Here is a 16565-nt window from a genome sequence, read left to right on the forward strand (position 1 = left end):
CCAAGGGAGGAGATTGAAACACAATAATCTGTTGAGAAACAAAATAGTCAACCTGGACTCAGGGTTTACGTAACATGGTAAATGAAAAATCCAGGCTGCTCAAATCAGAATGATATGTTACGTTTGGCATGGTATGTATTAATATGTTACTCATTTCAATTCGTATGATATGTTATGAACTACAATTTGTATGATATGTTGCGAATTACAATTTGTTGTGGCTTATGATAGCTAGATGGCTAGGTGGCTAATGCTAATATTAGCTAGGTGGTTAACGTTAGCTAGGCTATGGATTAGGGGTTTAGGTTAGTGTTAAGGTTAGGGTTAAGGTTAAGGGTTAGGGTTATGGGAAGGGTTAGCTAACATGCAAAGTAGTTGCAAAGTAGCTAAAAAGTAGTATGCAGTTGCAAAGTTGCTAATTAACTAAAATGCTAAAGTTGTTTGTGATGAGATTCGAACACGCCACTTTGGGTTGTTAGACTACTTTAGATAAATGTAATCTAATTTGCCATTGCATTATCTTTTAAAAACTTTCATAGCATCTTCAACATCTTCAAATCATACAGCCAATGAGGGTGTTTTTGTACCATTAAAGGTGAATGGAGTGCGTTTTCCAGGCAGGGTTGTAACACTCCTTCACAAGTGCATAAATATAGTATGGCTGTAATTTATTAATGAAAATGTGTATATATTGCACGATACAGTTTGATAAATAAAAATAATTTGTTGGTAAATAACGAGTCTTGGCAAATATGTAGCAAGGTAGAATCACAGCAGCCTACTGTAGATGGTCTCTCAACAGTTGTCAACCAGATGTTTTCAATCATTAATCGTCACCAAGGATTTAAAGTAATTGTACAGTGAAAATCTCACTTTTAAAAGTCAATTTCTGTTAACTTGTACGCAAATAATGTTGACCGGTTATACTCGTACTTGTGGCCAACGCATTAATTGGAGAAAAAAAAACACTTCAAAAATCACACCTCAAACTTTTATCTCAAACAATGTTTAAAATATGCTTGCTATTTCCTCACATAGGATGATATCATCTAACTGCAATAATTATACTTTTTAGAAGGAATTGTAATGAATTATAGGTCATATTTCATAGATAACTGGAAACAATGGACAGTTGTTTTAATAATAGGATATTCTTTGGTTTCGCGGCACGAGCCTATGGCACATATCTACTAAGAACTAAGTGCTGTTTGAATTTGTTTTCCGGCCGACCATTATTCTTGACGGAACGGTTGGCGGAAAGCAGCAATACTTGTCATCTGTTAGTGTTATTTTAGATCCTTAGTACGTCCCTACCGAAATAAAGGAAAAGATTTATGGTTAGGTTGGGTAGGGAAGTCCAAAGGATACTAGATAGTACTAACCCAATACAAATATTTAACGAACGACTGCATGAGTAACGTTAGCTACCAGATATTAAGTGCTAGATACATTCTAATATGAAATGTTATCCATGACTTACGTTTGATTACCTACAAAGCAACATATTTTTGTTTCGCACATTTTGAAGAGGTAGGTTGACTGGGTCAATATATTTCTTGAGTGTCTTAGCCTACTGGTAACTAGCTACAGACTAACGTACAGTAAGTAGTAACTTAGCTCTATCAGAGGAAGAGGCGAAGCGTTTAATATCCAAAATATATGGTTATATAGCTAACGTTAGTACATAAAATGACCACAAACAACTGCCTTATGATGAGTAATATCTGCATATGCTGAGACCGAAGTCAGTTAAGCACGTCCTATAGTGTTCTATCTTGCTATGAACTGAATTTTTTTTCGTTATACTTCAACAGGTGATCACTTACAGGTGACTGCTTGACTAAGAATAGGGGCATACTGCCTCTGTATACAGTCGACCATGGCGTCATTGGTAAGTCTTGGGTGTATGGTTTACTTGTAGGGTCAACATGACGGTATCAGTCTATTGCTCAACACATTTGCTTCATCTGTTGCTTGCTTATCTCATTGTCAGGCTTGCTGGGCATTAATATGGACCCCCTTTACTGCTATAGCAGCCTCCACTGTTCTGGGAAAGCTTTCCAGTAGATGTTGGAACATTGCTGCAGGGATTTGCTTCCATTCTGAATTCAGCCACAAAAACATTAGTGAGGTCGGGCATTGATGTTGGGCATTTAGGCCTGGCTCTCAGTCGTCATTCCAAATCATCCAAAAGGTGTTCCTTGGGGTTGAGGTCAGGGCTCTGTGCAGGCCAGTCAAGTTCTTCCACCGATCTCGACAAACTATTTCTGTATGGACCTTGCTTTGTCATGCTGAAACAGGAAAGGGCCTTCCCCAAACTGTTGCCACAAAGTTTGAAGCACAGAATCGTCTAGAATGTCAATGTCTGCTGTAGCGTTAAGATTTCCTTTACCGAAACTAAGGAGCCTGAACATGAAAAACAGCCCCGGACCATTATTCCTCCTCCACCAAACTTTACAGTCTGCACTATGCATTGGGGCAGGTAGTGTTCTGGCATCCGCCAAACTCAGATTCGTCCTTTAGACTGCCAAATGGTGAAACGTGATTCATCACTCCAGAGAACGCATTTCCACTGCTCCAGAGTCCAATGGAGGCAAGCTTCACATCACTTTAGCCGACGCTTGGCATTGTGATTTTAGGCTTATGTGCGGCTGCTCGGCCATGGAAACCCATTACATGAAGCTCCTGACAAACAGTTATTGTACTACGTTGCTTCCAGAGGCAGTTTGGAACTTGGTAGTGAGTGTTGCAACTGAGGACAGACGATTTATACGAGCTTCAGCACTCGGCGGTCCCGTTCTGTGAGCTTGTGTGGCCTACCACTGCGCGGCTGATCCGTTGTTGCTCCTAAATGTTTCCACTTCACAATAACAGCAGTTAGAGTTGACCAGGGCAGCTCTAACGGCAGAAATTAAACAAACTGACTAGTTGGAAAGGTGGCATCATTTGAAGGATTTGAAAATCACTGAGCTCTTCACTAAGGGCAGTCTACTGCCAATGTTTGTCTATGTTTATTGCATGTCTGTGTGCTCAATTTTTATACACCTGCCAGCAACGAGTGTGGCTGAAATAGCCGAATCCACTCATTTGAAGGGGTGTCCACTTACATTTGTATATGTAGTGTAGCAAACTGTGTGTGTTTTTACAGGGTGGAAGCAGTTCCTCTTCTACAGAGTACATAGTCCGGGTCCCCAAGTAAGTACTATCCAAGGCCTACAGCCATTGGGTTCTCATTTAACATTTGACCACAGAAGGCCAATGTGTACAACAGACTCTCTGTCTAACCGTTAATAATCATTTCATGCAATACGGTTTTGGAAACCTCACTCTACTTTCAAATCACCCCAAAATAATTTTCCAAGTACAAAAGACACTGCATAATTTTAACACGGATTCCCACCGTTGCACATTTTTATCTGAATTACGACACTTCCTGAGCTAATGGAAACGCGGGAGTGAACACATAAAAAAACATCTCAAACAAAAACCTCAGTTGATAAAACAGCTAACTTTCCCTAAGTGTATCTTCTGTATGTGTAGTGTTCCAAGCAGGACATACAATTTACTTTTTGGTTCAACAGCCACTGTGTCAGGTAGATTTAAAAAATCTACCAGCCACTCAGATCTTTACATTGCAGTATTCATCTAAAATAGATGTATTTTATTCCCTCCTCAATCTACATACAATGGTTTATAATGACAAAGCGAAAACAGGTCTTCAGACATTTTTGCACATTTTATTAAAAAAATATAAATAGATCCCTTATTTACATAAGTATTCAGAGCCTTTGCTATGAGACCCTAAAAATGAGCTCCGTTGCATCCTGTTTCCATTGATCATCCTTGAGATGTTTTTACAACTTGATTGAAGTCCACCTGTGGTAAATTCAATTGATTTGACATGATTTGGAAAGGCACACACCTGTCTATTTAAGGTCCCATAGTTGACAGTGCATGGTCAGAGCAAAAACCAAGCCATGAGGTCGGAGGAATTGCCGTAGATCTCGGAGACAGGTTTAATACTCGAGGCTGTAATCGCTGCCAATGGTGCTTCAACAAAATAATGAGTAAAGGGTCTGAATACTTACTTACTTTCAGTTCGTAATTGTAATTATTTTATTCTAAAACCTGTTTTTTCTTTGTCATTATGGAGTGTAGATTGGGGGGGGGAACAACAACAATGTGGAAAAAGTCAAGAGGTCTGAATACTTTCCGAATGTACATGATGTGGTATCTACATGAATCATGATATAGCTTACACCACTAACCTGTGTGTGTGTGTGTAGGAACACCAGTAAGAAGTACAGCATCATGGCCTTTAACTCTGGGGACAAAGTAAACTGCTCCTCCTGGACCCAGGTATGCAGGCCAACTCTCTGGGCCCTCTGGGAAACTCCCTCTCATTACAACTTTCCTCAATAGGCCTACTAGAACACTCAATGATTCTCTCTCCCTGTCTGTCTCTCCTTCGTTCTCTCTTCCTCCATGTCTCTTTCTCCCTCCCTGTCTCTCTCTCTCTCTCTCCCCCGTCTCTCCCCCCGTCTCTCTCTCTCCCCCCGTCTCTCTCTCTCTCCCCCCGTCTCTCTCTCTCCCCCTCTCTCTCTCCCCCCGTCTCTCTCTCTCCCCCTCCCCCTCTCTCTCTCCCCCCGTCTCTCTCTCTCTCTCTCTCCCCCGTCTCTCTCTCCCCCGTCTCTCTCTCCCCCCCTCTCTCTCGTCTCTCTCTCTCTCTCTCCCCGTCTCTCTCTCTCTCCCCGTCTCTCTCTCTCTCTCCCCGTCTCTCTCTCTCTCTCTCCCTCCCCCTCCCTCTCTCTCCCCTCCGTCTCTCTCTCTCCCCCGTCTCTCTCTCTCCCCGTCTCTCTCTCTCCCCCGCCTCTCTCTCCCCCGTCTCTCTCTCTCTCTCTCCCCCTCTCTCTCCCCCGTCTCTCTCTCTCCACCCGTCTCTCTCTCTCCACCCCCTCTCTCTCCCCCCGTCTCTCTCTCTCCCCCCCGTCTCTCTCTCTCCCCCGTCTCTCTCTCCCCCTCTCTCCTCCCCCCGTCTCTCTCTCTCTCCCCCCCCTCTCCCCCTCTCTCCTCCCCTCTCTTCTATTCCCCCATCTCTCTCTCTCCACCCGTTTTTCTCCCCCGTCTCTCTCTCTCTCCGCCCGTCTCTCTCTCTCTCGTCTCCTCTCCTTCTATTATTTATATAACCTTCTGCACTTCTCATCTCCCTACTCCGCTCCCGTTGTCCCATCCGTCTCACGCTCTGTCATCTCTCCTCCCTCCTTTACCCCTACCCCCAGGCTCGTATGGAGCGGGACATGAGTAACAGGAGGATGTATGGTGTGGAGGAGACTGAGGAGGGGGCGGCAGGCAGTGAGTTTGGGAAGAAGCAGAGGGAGGAGGCACGCAGGAAGAAGTTTGGAATCGTTACCAGGGAGTTCAAGGTGGAGGACCAACCCTGGATCCTCAAGGTCAACGGCAAGGCAGGGAAGAGGTGAGGCAGACAAACACACACACAATGGCAAAGCAGGGAGGAGGTAGGCTACACACAGGTCTTCAGGTTACCTTTACTTAGCTCTGGTTCTCTCACAAATACTTACCAAGCCATCCTTTGTCTTTCTGTCGATCCCATATAGCCTGAACTATCCTTTTATATCAACATGTTTCTCTCTGTTTCAGGTTCAAGGGTACGAAGAAAGGGGGCATAACGGAGAATGCGTCCTACTACATCTTTACCCAGTGTCCTGACGGGGCCTTTGAGGCCTTCCCCGTCAACGGTTGGTACAACTTCGTGCCCCAGGCCAAACACCGCACGCTGACCGCCGAGGAGGCAGAGGAGGAGTGGGGCAGGTGAGGAGATGGTGGAGGGGAGGGGAGACAGGTGTGGGGGAGAGAGGCAGGAGAAGGGGAAATACTGAGGGGAAGAATAAAGATGGGGGGTGCAAATTCACCCCTCAGGTAAAAACACTAGGGGGTAGATGTGGGGGAACGTAGTGGGGTACACACATACTTCTCCCCCCCCCCCCCTCAGGAGGAACAAGGTGGTGAACCACTTCAGCATCATGCTCCAGAGGCGCCTGCGGGAGCAGGAGAGAGGGCCGGACGATGACGACGAGGAGGGCGAGAAGGGGGGGAAGAAGAAAAAGAAGAAGGGAGGAAGAGGAGGGGACCTGCGCATCCATGACCTGGAGGATGACCTGGAGCTGAGCAGTGATGAGAGCGACAGCAGTGGAGGAGAAGGTGAGGAGAGAAGAGAGCTGAGCAGATGATGAGAGCAGTAGAGCAGTGGAGGAGCTGAGCAGTGATGAGAGCAGTGGAGTAGAAGGTGAGGAGAGAAGAGAGCTGAGCAGTGATGAGAAGGTGAGGAGAGAAGAGAGCGAGCAGTGATGAGAGCAGAGATGGAGGAGAAGGTGAGGAGAGAAGAGAGCTGAGCAGTGATGAGAGCAACAGCAGTGGAGGAGAAGGTAAGGAGAGAAGGAGAGAAGAGAGCTGAGCAGTGATGAGAGCGACAGCAGTAGAGGAGAAGGTGAGGAGAGAAGAGAGCTGAGCAGTGATGAGAGCAGTGGAGTAGAAGGTGAGGAGAGAAGAGAGCTGAGCAGTGATGAGAGCAACCGCAGCGGAGGAGAAGGTGAGGAGAGAAGAGAGCTGAGCAGTGATGAGAGCAACCGCAGCGGAGGAGAAGGTAAGGAGAGAAGAGAGCTGAGCAGTGATGAGAGCGACAGCAGTGGAGGAGAAGGTAAGGAGAGAAGAGAGCTGAGCAGTGATGAGAGCGACAGCAGTGGAGGAGAAGGTGAGGAGAGCTGAGCAGTGATGAGCGACAGCAGTGGAGGAGAAGGTGAGGAGAGCTGAGCAGTGATGAGCGACAGCAGTGGAGGAGAAGGTGAGGAGAGATGGACGAAGGTGAGGAGAGAGGCGAGCTCAGAAGTGACGGGCAACAGTGGCGTGCGAGAAGGTTTGGGCTTTTTTCCGATTCATCTTTCCTCGATTCGTTGCATTGTCTCGTCTTGACCTTCTCCAATACGGTTGAGAACGAGGCGAGGAGATGGGATGTGAGGAGTCGCAGAAAGATCAACTGAGATGGAGTAGAGGAAAGTGACAAAAGCTTCTGTGGAGAGAAGGATGGATGGATGGATGGATGGATGGAGGAGAGAAGGATGGAAGGAGGATGGAAGGGGGATGGAGAGAAGGGAGGAGAGAGGGATGAAAGGAGGATGAAAGGGAGGTTGGAGGGAGGGAGAGCCCAGTAATGATGAGAATGAAGGCAGAGTAGAAAGAGGCATGGGAGTCATTCAACCTCAAAAGGCACAAGAAACGTTTTGGACACCCACCAATCAGATTGATCTGAAATGGTATCTGCAGTTAGAAACAGATCAGATTCGCATTTCTTGAAAGTTATTTTTCTGAAAGACAATTAGAACTCAAATTGAAAGCTAGTTGATTGCACCCAAATTGGCCATTTCAATTGATAGGATTTATATAATATTCAATAAATATAGTTCCCAACATCCGATATGGACCAAACTTCTTCTTAACAACGATTAAGACGTGAGGAATCCAAACAAATGGTGAAAATCACCACAGACCCCTTAGTTGTCTGGACTTCACAGAGATACACACACACAAGAAATGAACACAGATGCAATGTATTTTTTTTTTAAACAAATGTTTTACATTGTAATTTGGGTAAACAACATGTAGGATACAGCAAAGTGTTTCTGATATATTGCGATATGATATCGATATTTAACAGCAAAAAATGCAACCGATATCAACGTGGATTATCCATGTCGGTGCTCATCACTAGTATACAGTGTGTATAAACCACGTGTCTGTTAGCTGAAGACGCATCTCAATGTCGAACAAATAAGTACATTTTACATGTTCAACTGTTGAATTGTTAGAAGGTGCATCTCCCTTTACGTTCCCTCTCTTTTCTCTCCCCCTCTTCCTCTCAGATGGAGACAGCAAGCCCAAGAAGAAAGAGGGGGATGTGAAGGGGAAGGGGAAGAAGAAGAAGAAGAAGAGGGGCAGTGACAGCGAGGCTAATGAGGACAGTGACGATGGAGACTTTGAGGGCCTGGAAGTCGACTACATGTCAGATGAGAGCAGGTGACACACACACACACACAGACTCAAAGATAAACATACAGATACACACACACACACACACACAGACTCAAAGATAAACATACAGATACACACACACACACACAGACTCAAAGATAAACATACAGACACACACAGACTCAAAGATAAACATACAGATACACACACACACAGACACACACACACACACAGACTCAAAGATAAACATACAGATACACACACACACAGACAGACTCACAGATAAACATACAGATACACACACACACAGACAGACTCACAGATACACACACACACCCACACACAGACAGACTCACAGATACACACACACACCCACACACAGACAGACTCACAGATACACACACACACAGACAGACTCACAGATACACACACACACCCACACACAGACAGACTCACAGATACACACAGACTCACAGATACACACACACACAGACTCACAGATACACACACACACACACACACAGATACACACACACACACACACACACACACAGACTCACAGATACACACACACACACACACACACTCACAGATACACACACACACAGACAGACTCACAGATACACACACCCACACAGACACTCACACACACACACACAGACAGACTCACACACACACACACACACACACAGACAGACTCACAGACAGACTCACAGACAGACTCACAGACAGACTCACACAGACTCACACACACACACACACAGACACAGACAATCACAGGATTAAATCACAGACAACTCACAGACAGACTCACAAAGACTCACAGACAGACTCACAGACAGACTCACAGACAGACTCACAGACAGACTCACAGACAGACTCACAGACAGACAGACAGACAGACTCACAGATACACACAGACAGACAGACACACTCACAGATAATCACAGACAAACCCCATAATGACAAAGTTTTTTTTTTTTTTTTTTTTTATGTTTGCAAAATTATTAAATATGAAAACTGAAATACTTAGTATTCAGATCCTTTGCTATGAAACTCAAAATTGAGCTCAGGTGTATCCTGTTTCCATTTATCATTTTTTTAACCTTTTATTTAAAACCAGGCAAGTCAGTTAAGAACAAATTACTTATTTACAATGACTGCCTACTCTCCAAACCCGGACGACGCTGGGCCAATTGTGCGCCGCCCTATGGGACTCCCAATCACGGCCGGTTGTGATACAGCCTGGAATCGAACCAGGGTCTGTAGTAATTTGTCTAGCACACAGATGCAGTGCCTTAGACCGGTGTGCCACTCGGGGGCCTCTCAAGCTCAGGTTGGATGGGGAGCGTCGCTTCACAGCCGTTTTCAGGTCTCCAGAGATGTTCATCCTTGAGGTGTTTCTACAACTTGATTGGAGTCCACCTGTGGTAAAGTCAATTGATTGGACATGATTTGGAAAGGCACACACCTGTCTATATAAGGTCTCATAGTTGACGGTTTTTGCTCTGACATGCACTAAGCCATGAGGTTGAAGGAATTGTCCGTAGAGCTTAGAGACAGGATTGTGTGGAGGCACAGATCTGGGGAAGGGTACCAAAAATGTTTCCCAAGAACATTTATGCAGCATTGAATGTTCCCAAGAACACAGTGACCTCCATCATTCTTAAATGGAAGAAGTTTGGAACCACCAAGACTCTTCCTAGAGCTGGGCACTCTGCCAAACTGAGCGGACCTAGGTCAGGGAGTTGACTACGAACTCGATGGTCACTCTGAAAGAGCTTTGAGTTCCTCTGTGGAGTTTGCTAAAAGGCACCTAAAGGAATCCCAGACATTGGAAACAATATTCTCTGGTCTGGTGAAACCAAGATTGAACTCTTTAAATGCCAAGCGTCACATCTGGAGGAAACCTGGCATCATCCCTACGGTGAAGCATGGTGGTGGCAGCATCATGTCCGGAGGAAACCTGGCATCATCCCTACGGTGAAGCATGGTGGTGGCAGCATCATGTCCGGAGGAAACCTGTCATCATCCCTACGGTGAACCATGGTGGTGGCAGCATCATGCGGTGGGGGATGTTTTTCAGCGGCAGAGACTGTGAGACTAGTCTGTATCGAGGGGAAGAGGACCTGAGCACAGAGGGATCCTTGATGAAAACCTGCTCCAGAGCACTCAGGACCCCAGACTGGTGCAACGGTTCAACTTCCAACAGAACAATGACCCTAAGGACACAGCCAAGACAACGCAGGAGTGGCTTCAGGACAAGTCTCTGAATGTCCTTGAATGGCCCAGCCAGAGCCCGGATGTGAACCTGATCGAACATCTCTGGAGAGACCTGCAAATAGCTGTGAAGCGACTCTCCGCATCTAACCTGACAGAGCTTGAGAGGATCTGCAGAGAAGAATGGAAGAAACTCCTCAAATACAAGTGTTGTAGCATCATAACCAAGAAGACTTGAGGCTGTAATCGCTGCCAAAGGTGCTTCAACAAAGGACTGAGTAAAGGGTCTGGATACTTTCAGAATGCACTGTACACCACAACTTCTATTGACAACGGTATGGTCTCACACCAGAGACACTTGTAGAGCCATACACACACTTCCTGCAACCTCATTTATTTTCTCACATCTGTTTCTCTTTCATCCCTTCCTTGCTCTCGCTCCTTACTCCCTTGTTCCTGCAGTTCAGAGGAAGAGGTCGGCGAAGAGAAGGCCAAGTCCAATAAAGAGGCCGTTCCCAAAGGTCAGAGGGCACCCCCATGGAAACAATACGTGTTCGTGTGTGAATTCTAAGAACTTTAACTCTGTTCACAGGAATCGACGAGGCATCGGAGAGTGAGGAAGAGAGCGAGGAGGAGAAACAGAACGAGGAAGAGGGGAAAGAGGAGGAGGAGGAAGAGGAAGGGAAGAAGACCCCAGTCCAGACAAAGAAGAAGAGAGGTAACAGTTTTTCTTCTTCTATAGAATCTTTACTGATCGGGTATCACAGGGAAGTGGCAAGACTTGAACCCACGGAAATATACTGTGTTTTTGTTGAAGGGGGCTATGATGTGACAATGTTGTGTGTTTTTGTTGAAGGGGGCTATGATGTGACAATGTTGTGTGTTTTTGTTGAAGGGGGCTATGATGTGACAATGTTGTGTGTTTTTGTTGAAGGGGGCTATGATGTGATAATATTGTGTGTGTGTTTCAGACAGCAGCGGTGAGTCGGACACTTCGGAGGACAGCGACATCGATGGAGAGGCAGCCTCCGCTCTCTTCATGGTGTGTGTGTGTGTGTGAGAGAGTGTTAGTTTGTGTGTGGTCCCTTTTGTAGTGCCACTGTTCAATGTCAACCCCATTTCCCTGTCTTTCTCGCAGAGATGGAGTCTTGATATCGTGTTCTTGAGGTTACGGTGCCTAAGATCTGGGGCTTTTCTAAAAGTCTTGAACAAGACTCTGGTAGTTGATGAACCTGATACCATATTTTGTAGATTCTATGTGGCACAAAAGGGGTGACACAACACACAATTTCCAGGGTATCTTGCTTCCCTAGTGTGGCAGCAGTGTGGGCACAAAAACAGGCCTTTTTAACCCTTTGATGCGGTTGGTGTTGGTCTGACCCTCTATCTTGGTACTCCACATTTCAACTGGTGTTGGTGTGATAACGGTCTGCAAACACTGGGTCTTTCTTGGTCTGGGTCCTGAGAGGTTGAGAGTGGCTCTTGTGGACAATGCTCTTGACTACCACTCTTGACGTTTCCTCCTACCCCCCCCCAGAAGAAGCGTACTCCTCCTAAGCGCGGTGGTGGGCGTGGCTCTGGAGGCAGCTCCAGGACTGGCAGTCGCCCTGGAACACCGTCCATAGACTCCGCCTCCACCTCCAACACACTCCGAGCCGCCGCTAGCAAACTGGAGCAAGGTACACACACGCACGCGCATGCACTCACACACATATTCACAGATGGGAAATAGATTTTGATATTTGTAATGTTTTCATTTATATTTACATATTCACAGGATCTGAAAGTCTTATTTTGTTTGTGGTACCTTAAGGCTATGTGTGACCTCAGCACTGCATGCTAACTCTTCTTTATTGAACAATAAAGGGTTGTTAAAACTGCATCTGTCTCCCTGCTTCCTCCCCTCACAGGTAAGAGACAGGTGGTGGGTGGAAGCTCTGAGTCTCCAGCTGCCAAGAGGCTGAAGATGGAGTCCAGCAGTACGGCTGTCACCACCCAGAGTCCTGTCCCCTCAGGGAAGAGCACGCCACAGCCCCCCTCAGGCAAATCAACCCCCAGTTCCAGGTATATTCCTCTTCAATCTCTCCTGTTTGTTCACTTTTCTCACCCTTACCCTCTCTAGCTCTCACACTCTCGTTCTCTCTCTCCCTCTTTTCTCTGTCCTCTCCCACACGCACGGTCTTTCTTCTTATTCTCTCCCCCCTTCCACCACACACCCTCCCCCTGGTGTTTTGTCCCACTCTCCACAGTGACGTTCAGCTGACGGAGGAGGCGGTGCGTCGCTACCTGATCCGGAAGCCCATGACCACCAAGGACCTTCTGAAGAAGTTCCAGACCAAGAGGACTGGCCTGAGCAGCGAGCAGACGGTCAACGTCCTGGCCCAGATCCTCAAACGCCTCAACCCCGAGAGGAAGAACGTCAACGACAAGATGCACTTCTACCTCACAGAGTAAACCGGGCTCGTGTTCATTAGGGCATGCGTTTTAAAATGGAGACTGAGTCCAAGTTCCTCTTTCAGTCCCTTTGGTGCCTAATGAACACGACCTAGGGAGGGAGGAGGAGATGAATAGGAGAGGAAGAGCATGAGAGCAACGTCCTCATTGATTGATCAGTGGAAGGAGGAGAAGGATAGAACAGGGTCCTTGGAAGAGAGTGGAATAAGGTAGAAAGAAAAGTGTTACGCAACTGTGATTTGAGATGCGGTGTGTAAACTAGCCTCAATGTCTGTCTCTAGAAATGGTTTGAAGTCAACTGTACCTGTGGCAGTCCTTTCAGGTCAAACAACTTACTCTTACAAAATGTAGGTTTATCAATGAATTACGCAGATGTGAAGGTATCAACGAAAACATTCCGTGTAGATCTTGCCTGCTGACTCATCTCCCACCACAACCCACTGGATTCAACAAGACAAGTGTGGGTTATTTTGTACGATTTGCCGTATCTCCCCAGGCCTCTTTCTCATTTTAGAAGTATTTTTTGTTTTATTTTAATTTGTAATAAAACCCTGCTGTTGCCGTGGCTGGTCTCCTTGTCATGTTTCTGGTTGGTTTGCATAATTAGAAGCAAAACACTGGACAATGATGTCATACATCTTAAGGCTTTTCAATGAAGACACACTAATATTCTTTGAGGTTCTGCCAGAGGTCTACTGTGCTATCCAGTGGATTCATTGGAAATCTACTTTGCAGCAACTTTGTTGTGTATGTACTTACTTGGATAAGAGTAGTGTGTACTTCAATGACAGTACTTTTGGCCTGTACTACTTCATGCCATGGAGAAGTGGTTGTGTATTAGAGAAACCATGTCAAGCAGAAGTCATTCATCCTTATTCAGCATGACATGACAGGTGTAGGCATATTAATGTTCCACCTTCCTCTCCTGAGGAAAATGACTTGATGAGTCAAATATACTGATAACACATCTGACCGTTTATTAATGGAGCGATAACTGGCAGATCCCAAATGATCTTGGCTTCCTCAGTGTTATCGTCAAACTTAGTTGACATTTGAAACTGTCGTTTGACCCCTAAAAACCTGCTTCTTCCTGTCCTGTTTCTACAATGTATTTTTTTTACAGTGAGGTGGAGCGACAGTGATGTCCTAATTCTCAAGATTCTTCCGGAAGTTGACTTTATATTAGTTTCTGATATGTTTATCCCAGATAAATCACAATCTTTTAACACAAACCAGTATTATGATCTGCAGTGTGGACCGAGGCCAGTGAATGATGAGAAACAGTTGGCTCCAATGTTTAGATCCAGGCTACTTTACTGTAGGCTTATACTTGTTTTGTAGTGAGAAAACATGTCATACAGCATCACTCTTAATGACTGACACCTCATTCTTACATCAAGAAAAAATCCATATTTTTGTCAATATTCAATCACAAATAGATCATACACTTCAACTATATATGTTAGATATTAAAATGAAAATAATGTGATGTATTTGAGTGTAAACACATGACTCTGCAGTATTGCTCATAGTAACTGATTGTCATACTGTAGGGGATCAGGTGGCTGGACCAGTTCAGACACCATCAGGAAGGACATGTAATGGAGGACATAATCAGGGATTGACCTTAAGGGTTGCCCTATTGCTTGGAGCAAATGAACTGAGCAGTCGGGCAAGTTGAACCTGCTCTGAGGTTTCCCCAGGGGATTTTTCTGGTTCCTCCCCATTGTTTAAGTGAAAGATGGACAATTGATGGACAATTTATGGCACCCAGACAAGTTGAACCTGCTCTGTGCTTGCCCCATTAGGGAGGGGATTTTTCAAAACTGAATTTCAGTAGCCTAACATAAGGGCCACACTAAAAATGTTTTGGTCCTGCTACACAGGAAGTATAACTATTGGTCAGGGTGAGCAGAGCGCCAGACAATACTATATCCTATTGCTCTCGATTGTGAGCTGTGCGTCTAAATCTTAGTCTCCCAGAGCCGGTATGCTTACAACCAGGTTGTAGGAGGGTCTCATGCGCTGCAAAAGTTACGCCTTCAAACTGATTTTTCTACTTCATAGCATGCTAGCAGATACCCATAGACTTCCAGTCATTGTGCTAACACTAGTTAGCATTGGCTCACAAAATGACCTCTAAGTTCCTTCATACTGGACAAAGAGACATAAAAATGGTATCCAGGAGTTCAACAGCCTCTGGGGAAGTAGATAATGGGCCTCATTGCCAAAATCTCAAAGTATCCCTGTGACCATTTTGCTTGTAAACAATTACTTTAAAATTTTCTGTCAAGTGACAGTAATCATCAGGCAACCAACAAAAAAAACTGCTGTCCAATGGGCAAGAGCCTTTCAAACCTTAATGTCAATTCCTGTCATCAACGGTGCAAATAGAGGAGAAAGGATCCAAAATGGTTGCCAGACAGTTCTGGGGAGAACAACAAGGTGGGGTATTGTGAGTGCAGAAATTGTCCTGAGTCCTGTGTGCCTTTACTTCATGCCCACTGATCTGACAGAACTTTACCGGCCAGATGGTGAAACCTATCCAGAACTTTCACTAATCAGTTGGCATGAAGACAAGGACACAAGACTTGGAAGGCACAGTAGTAGTATTGGGATGTAGCCCTGATCTTTTTCATTAAACAATATTCATGTCTCGACCTTCATTGGTCTTCATGTTCGGGCTATGTCGTAATTGTTCACGAACCAATCACAGGTCTTCTTGATACCTGTAGGGGAGGAGAGACACAGTCAGTCATCTATGGATACTGTGCATTTTGGAAGAGTGGTTTAATCACTGTGAACATTACTTTCATCATAATCATAAAACAACCAATAACCAGATAGGTATCAAATATCATGCTGTAATGCGTCTGTGTTATATACAAGGCAACTAATTCCAACTACAATATTGAGTTGTTTTCTGGACAGGAAATAAACCCTCAATATTTGGATCTCTGACCTTCAGAGAGCGGCGTGAAGGTGAAGTCAGGGAGGTAGCGTCGCAGCTTGGCGTTGCTGGCCGTCTTCTTCATCTGACCGTCTGACTTGCTGGTGTCGAACTGATGTCATAGGTCAAGGGCCACAGAAGGCAAAGCTCAGGGAGATGACATAGTTACAGTGCAACGGATATGGGGGATAGCCAGTCCGAGTGGGCATTTAATGTATTACATCTGTACGTCTTTCAGTCCAACAGGTGTAATGAACCGTTTAGATATGGTTGCTGGTGTTGTACTAAGGATTCTACTAGATTGGTTCTAGACAGTGATCTAAGGTCACATTTGAATAATGGTTAAGGTAAGGAACTGGGGAAGATACGCTGATCCTAGATCTGTGCCTAGGAGCAACTCCTATCAGGCGTACACAGCCTGTGGAAGGATACAACTATTTGACCTTTGAAGTCCAGGGCATCTGCAATCATCTCTACGGCGTCCTTGATGGGGAGCTCCTCCTCCTCCCCCACTGTGAGAAACAAGTGACAAAGGAGCTTGGTCCAGTTACATATGGTACACACACACACACACACATTGACTGATCACACACACACACCATGTTGGACTCACCAGAGAGAATGATGGGGTCAATCTCATCATACTCCCGCAGCACCCAGAGGAACAGACGTGCAACATCCTGAGAAAACACACACACAGATGTAATGTACACACACACATATCTGACACACACACACACACACACACACACACAGTAATTCACTAAACATACCAGAGAGTAGATGAATTGTCTCCTGGGTGTTCCGGAGCCCCACACCTGTAGTGGGGTTCCCTCCTCTGTTAGAAGGAGAGTAGAAAGGATTATGTGTTTGTATCTGTCTGTCTGTGTGTGTACGT

The 16565-nt window shown here is 45.5% G+C and overlaps 2 protein-coding genes across 3 annotated transcripts in view; one reads left to right on the forward strand and one right to left on the reverse strand.

Moving 5' to 3' along the window:
- Positions 1-1287: 1287 nt before the first annotated feature.
- LOC135554515 (general transcription factor IIF subunit 1-like) lies at positions 1288-13282 on the forward strand. The gene is made up of 14 exons (XM_064986855.1): positions 1288-1530; positions 1815-1891; positions 3149-3195; positions 4287-4359; positions 5280-5473; positions 5659-5829; positions 6011-6219; positions 7935-8088; positions 10726-10784; positions 10856-10981; positions 11235-11305; positions 11801-11942; positions 12174-12327; positions 12513-13282. Exons 2-14 carry the CDS (start codon positions 1880-1882, stop codon positions 12715-12717), a joined length of 1617 nt encoding a protein of 538 aa, XP_064842927.1. The 5' UTR covers positions 1288-1530; positions 1815-1879; the 3' UTR covers positions 12718-13282.
- A 731-nt stretch (positions 13283-14013) lies between these two features.
- Positions 14014-16565, reverse strand: part of LOC135554516 (GDP-L-fucose synthase-like) — a 14659-nt gene continuing 12107 nt past the window's right edge. For both annotated transcript variants that reach the window (XM_064986856.1, XM_064986857.1), the window contains exons 7-11: positions 16441-16505; positions 16281-16347; positions 16100-16179; positions 15680-15779; positions 14014-15446 (exon numbers count right to left, since the gene is read on the reverse strand). In XM_064986856.1, the coding sequence (XP_064842928.1) occupies positions 15391-15446; positions 15680-15779; positions 16100-16179; positions 16281-16347; positions 16441-16505 (368 nt within the window). In that variant the 3' untranslated portion in view covers positions 14014-15390. The remainder of the gene's footprint in view (positions 15447-15679; positions 15780-16099; positions 16180-16280; positions 16348-16440; positions 16506-16565) is intronic.

The sequence above is a fragment of the Oncorhynchus masou genome, chromosome 14, assembly GCF_036934945.1.
Source record: "Oncorhynchus masou masou isolate Uvic2021 chromosome 14, UVic_Omas_1.1, whole genome shotgun sequence".
NCBI lineage: Eukaryota > Metazoa > Chordata > Actinopteri > Salmoniformes > Salmonidae > Oncorhynchus > Oncorhynchus masou.

Excerpts from the sequence above, each read along its gene's own strand:
- LOC135554515 (XM_064986855.1), top strand. Across the intron at positions 3,196-4,286 it reads TACATAGTCCGGGTCCCCAA|GAACACCAGTAAGAAGTACA; the intron begins GTAAGTACTATC and ends GTGTGTGTGTAG. Across the intron at positions 11,306-11,800 it reads CAGCCTCCGCTCTCTTCATG|AAGAAGCGTACTCCTCCTAA; the intron begins GTGTGTGTGTGT and ends ACCCCCCCCCAG.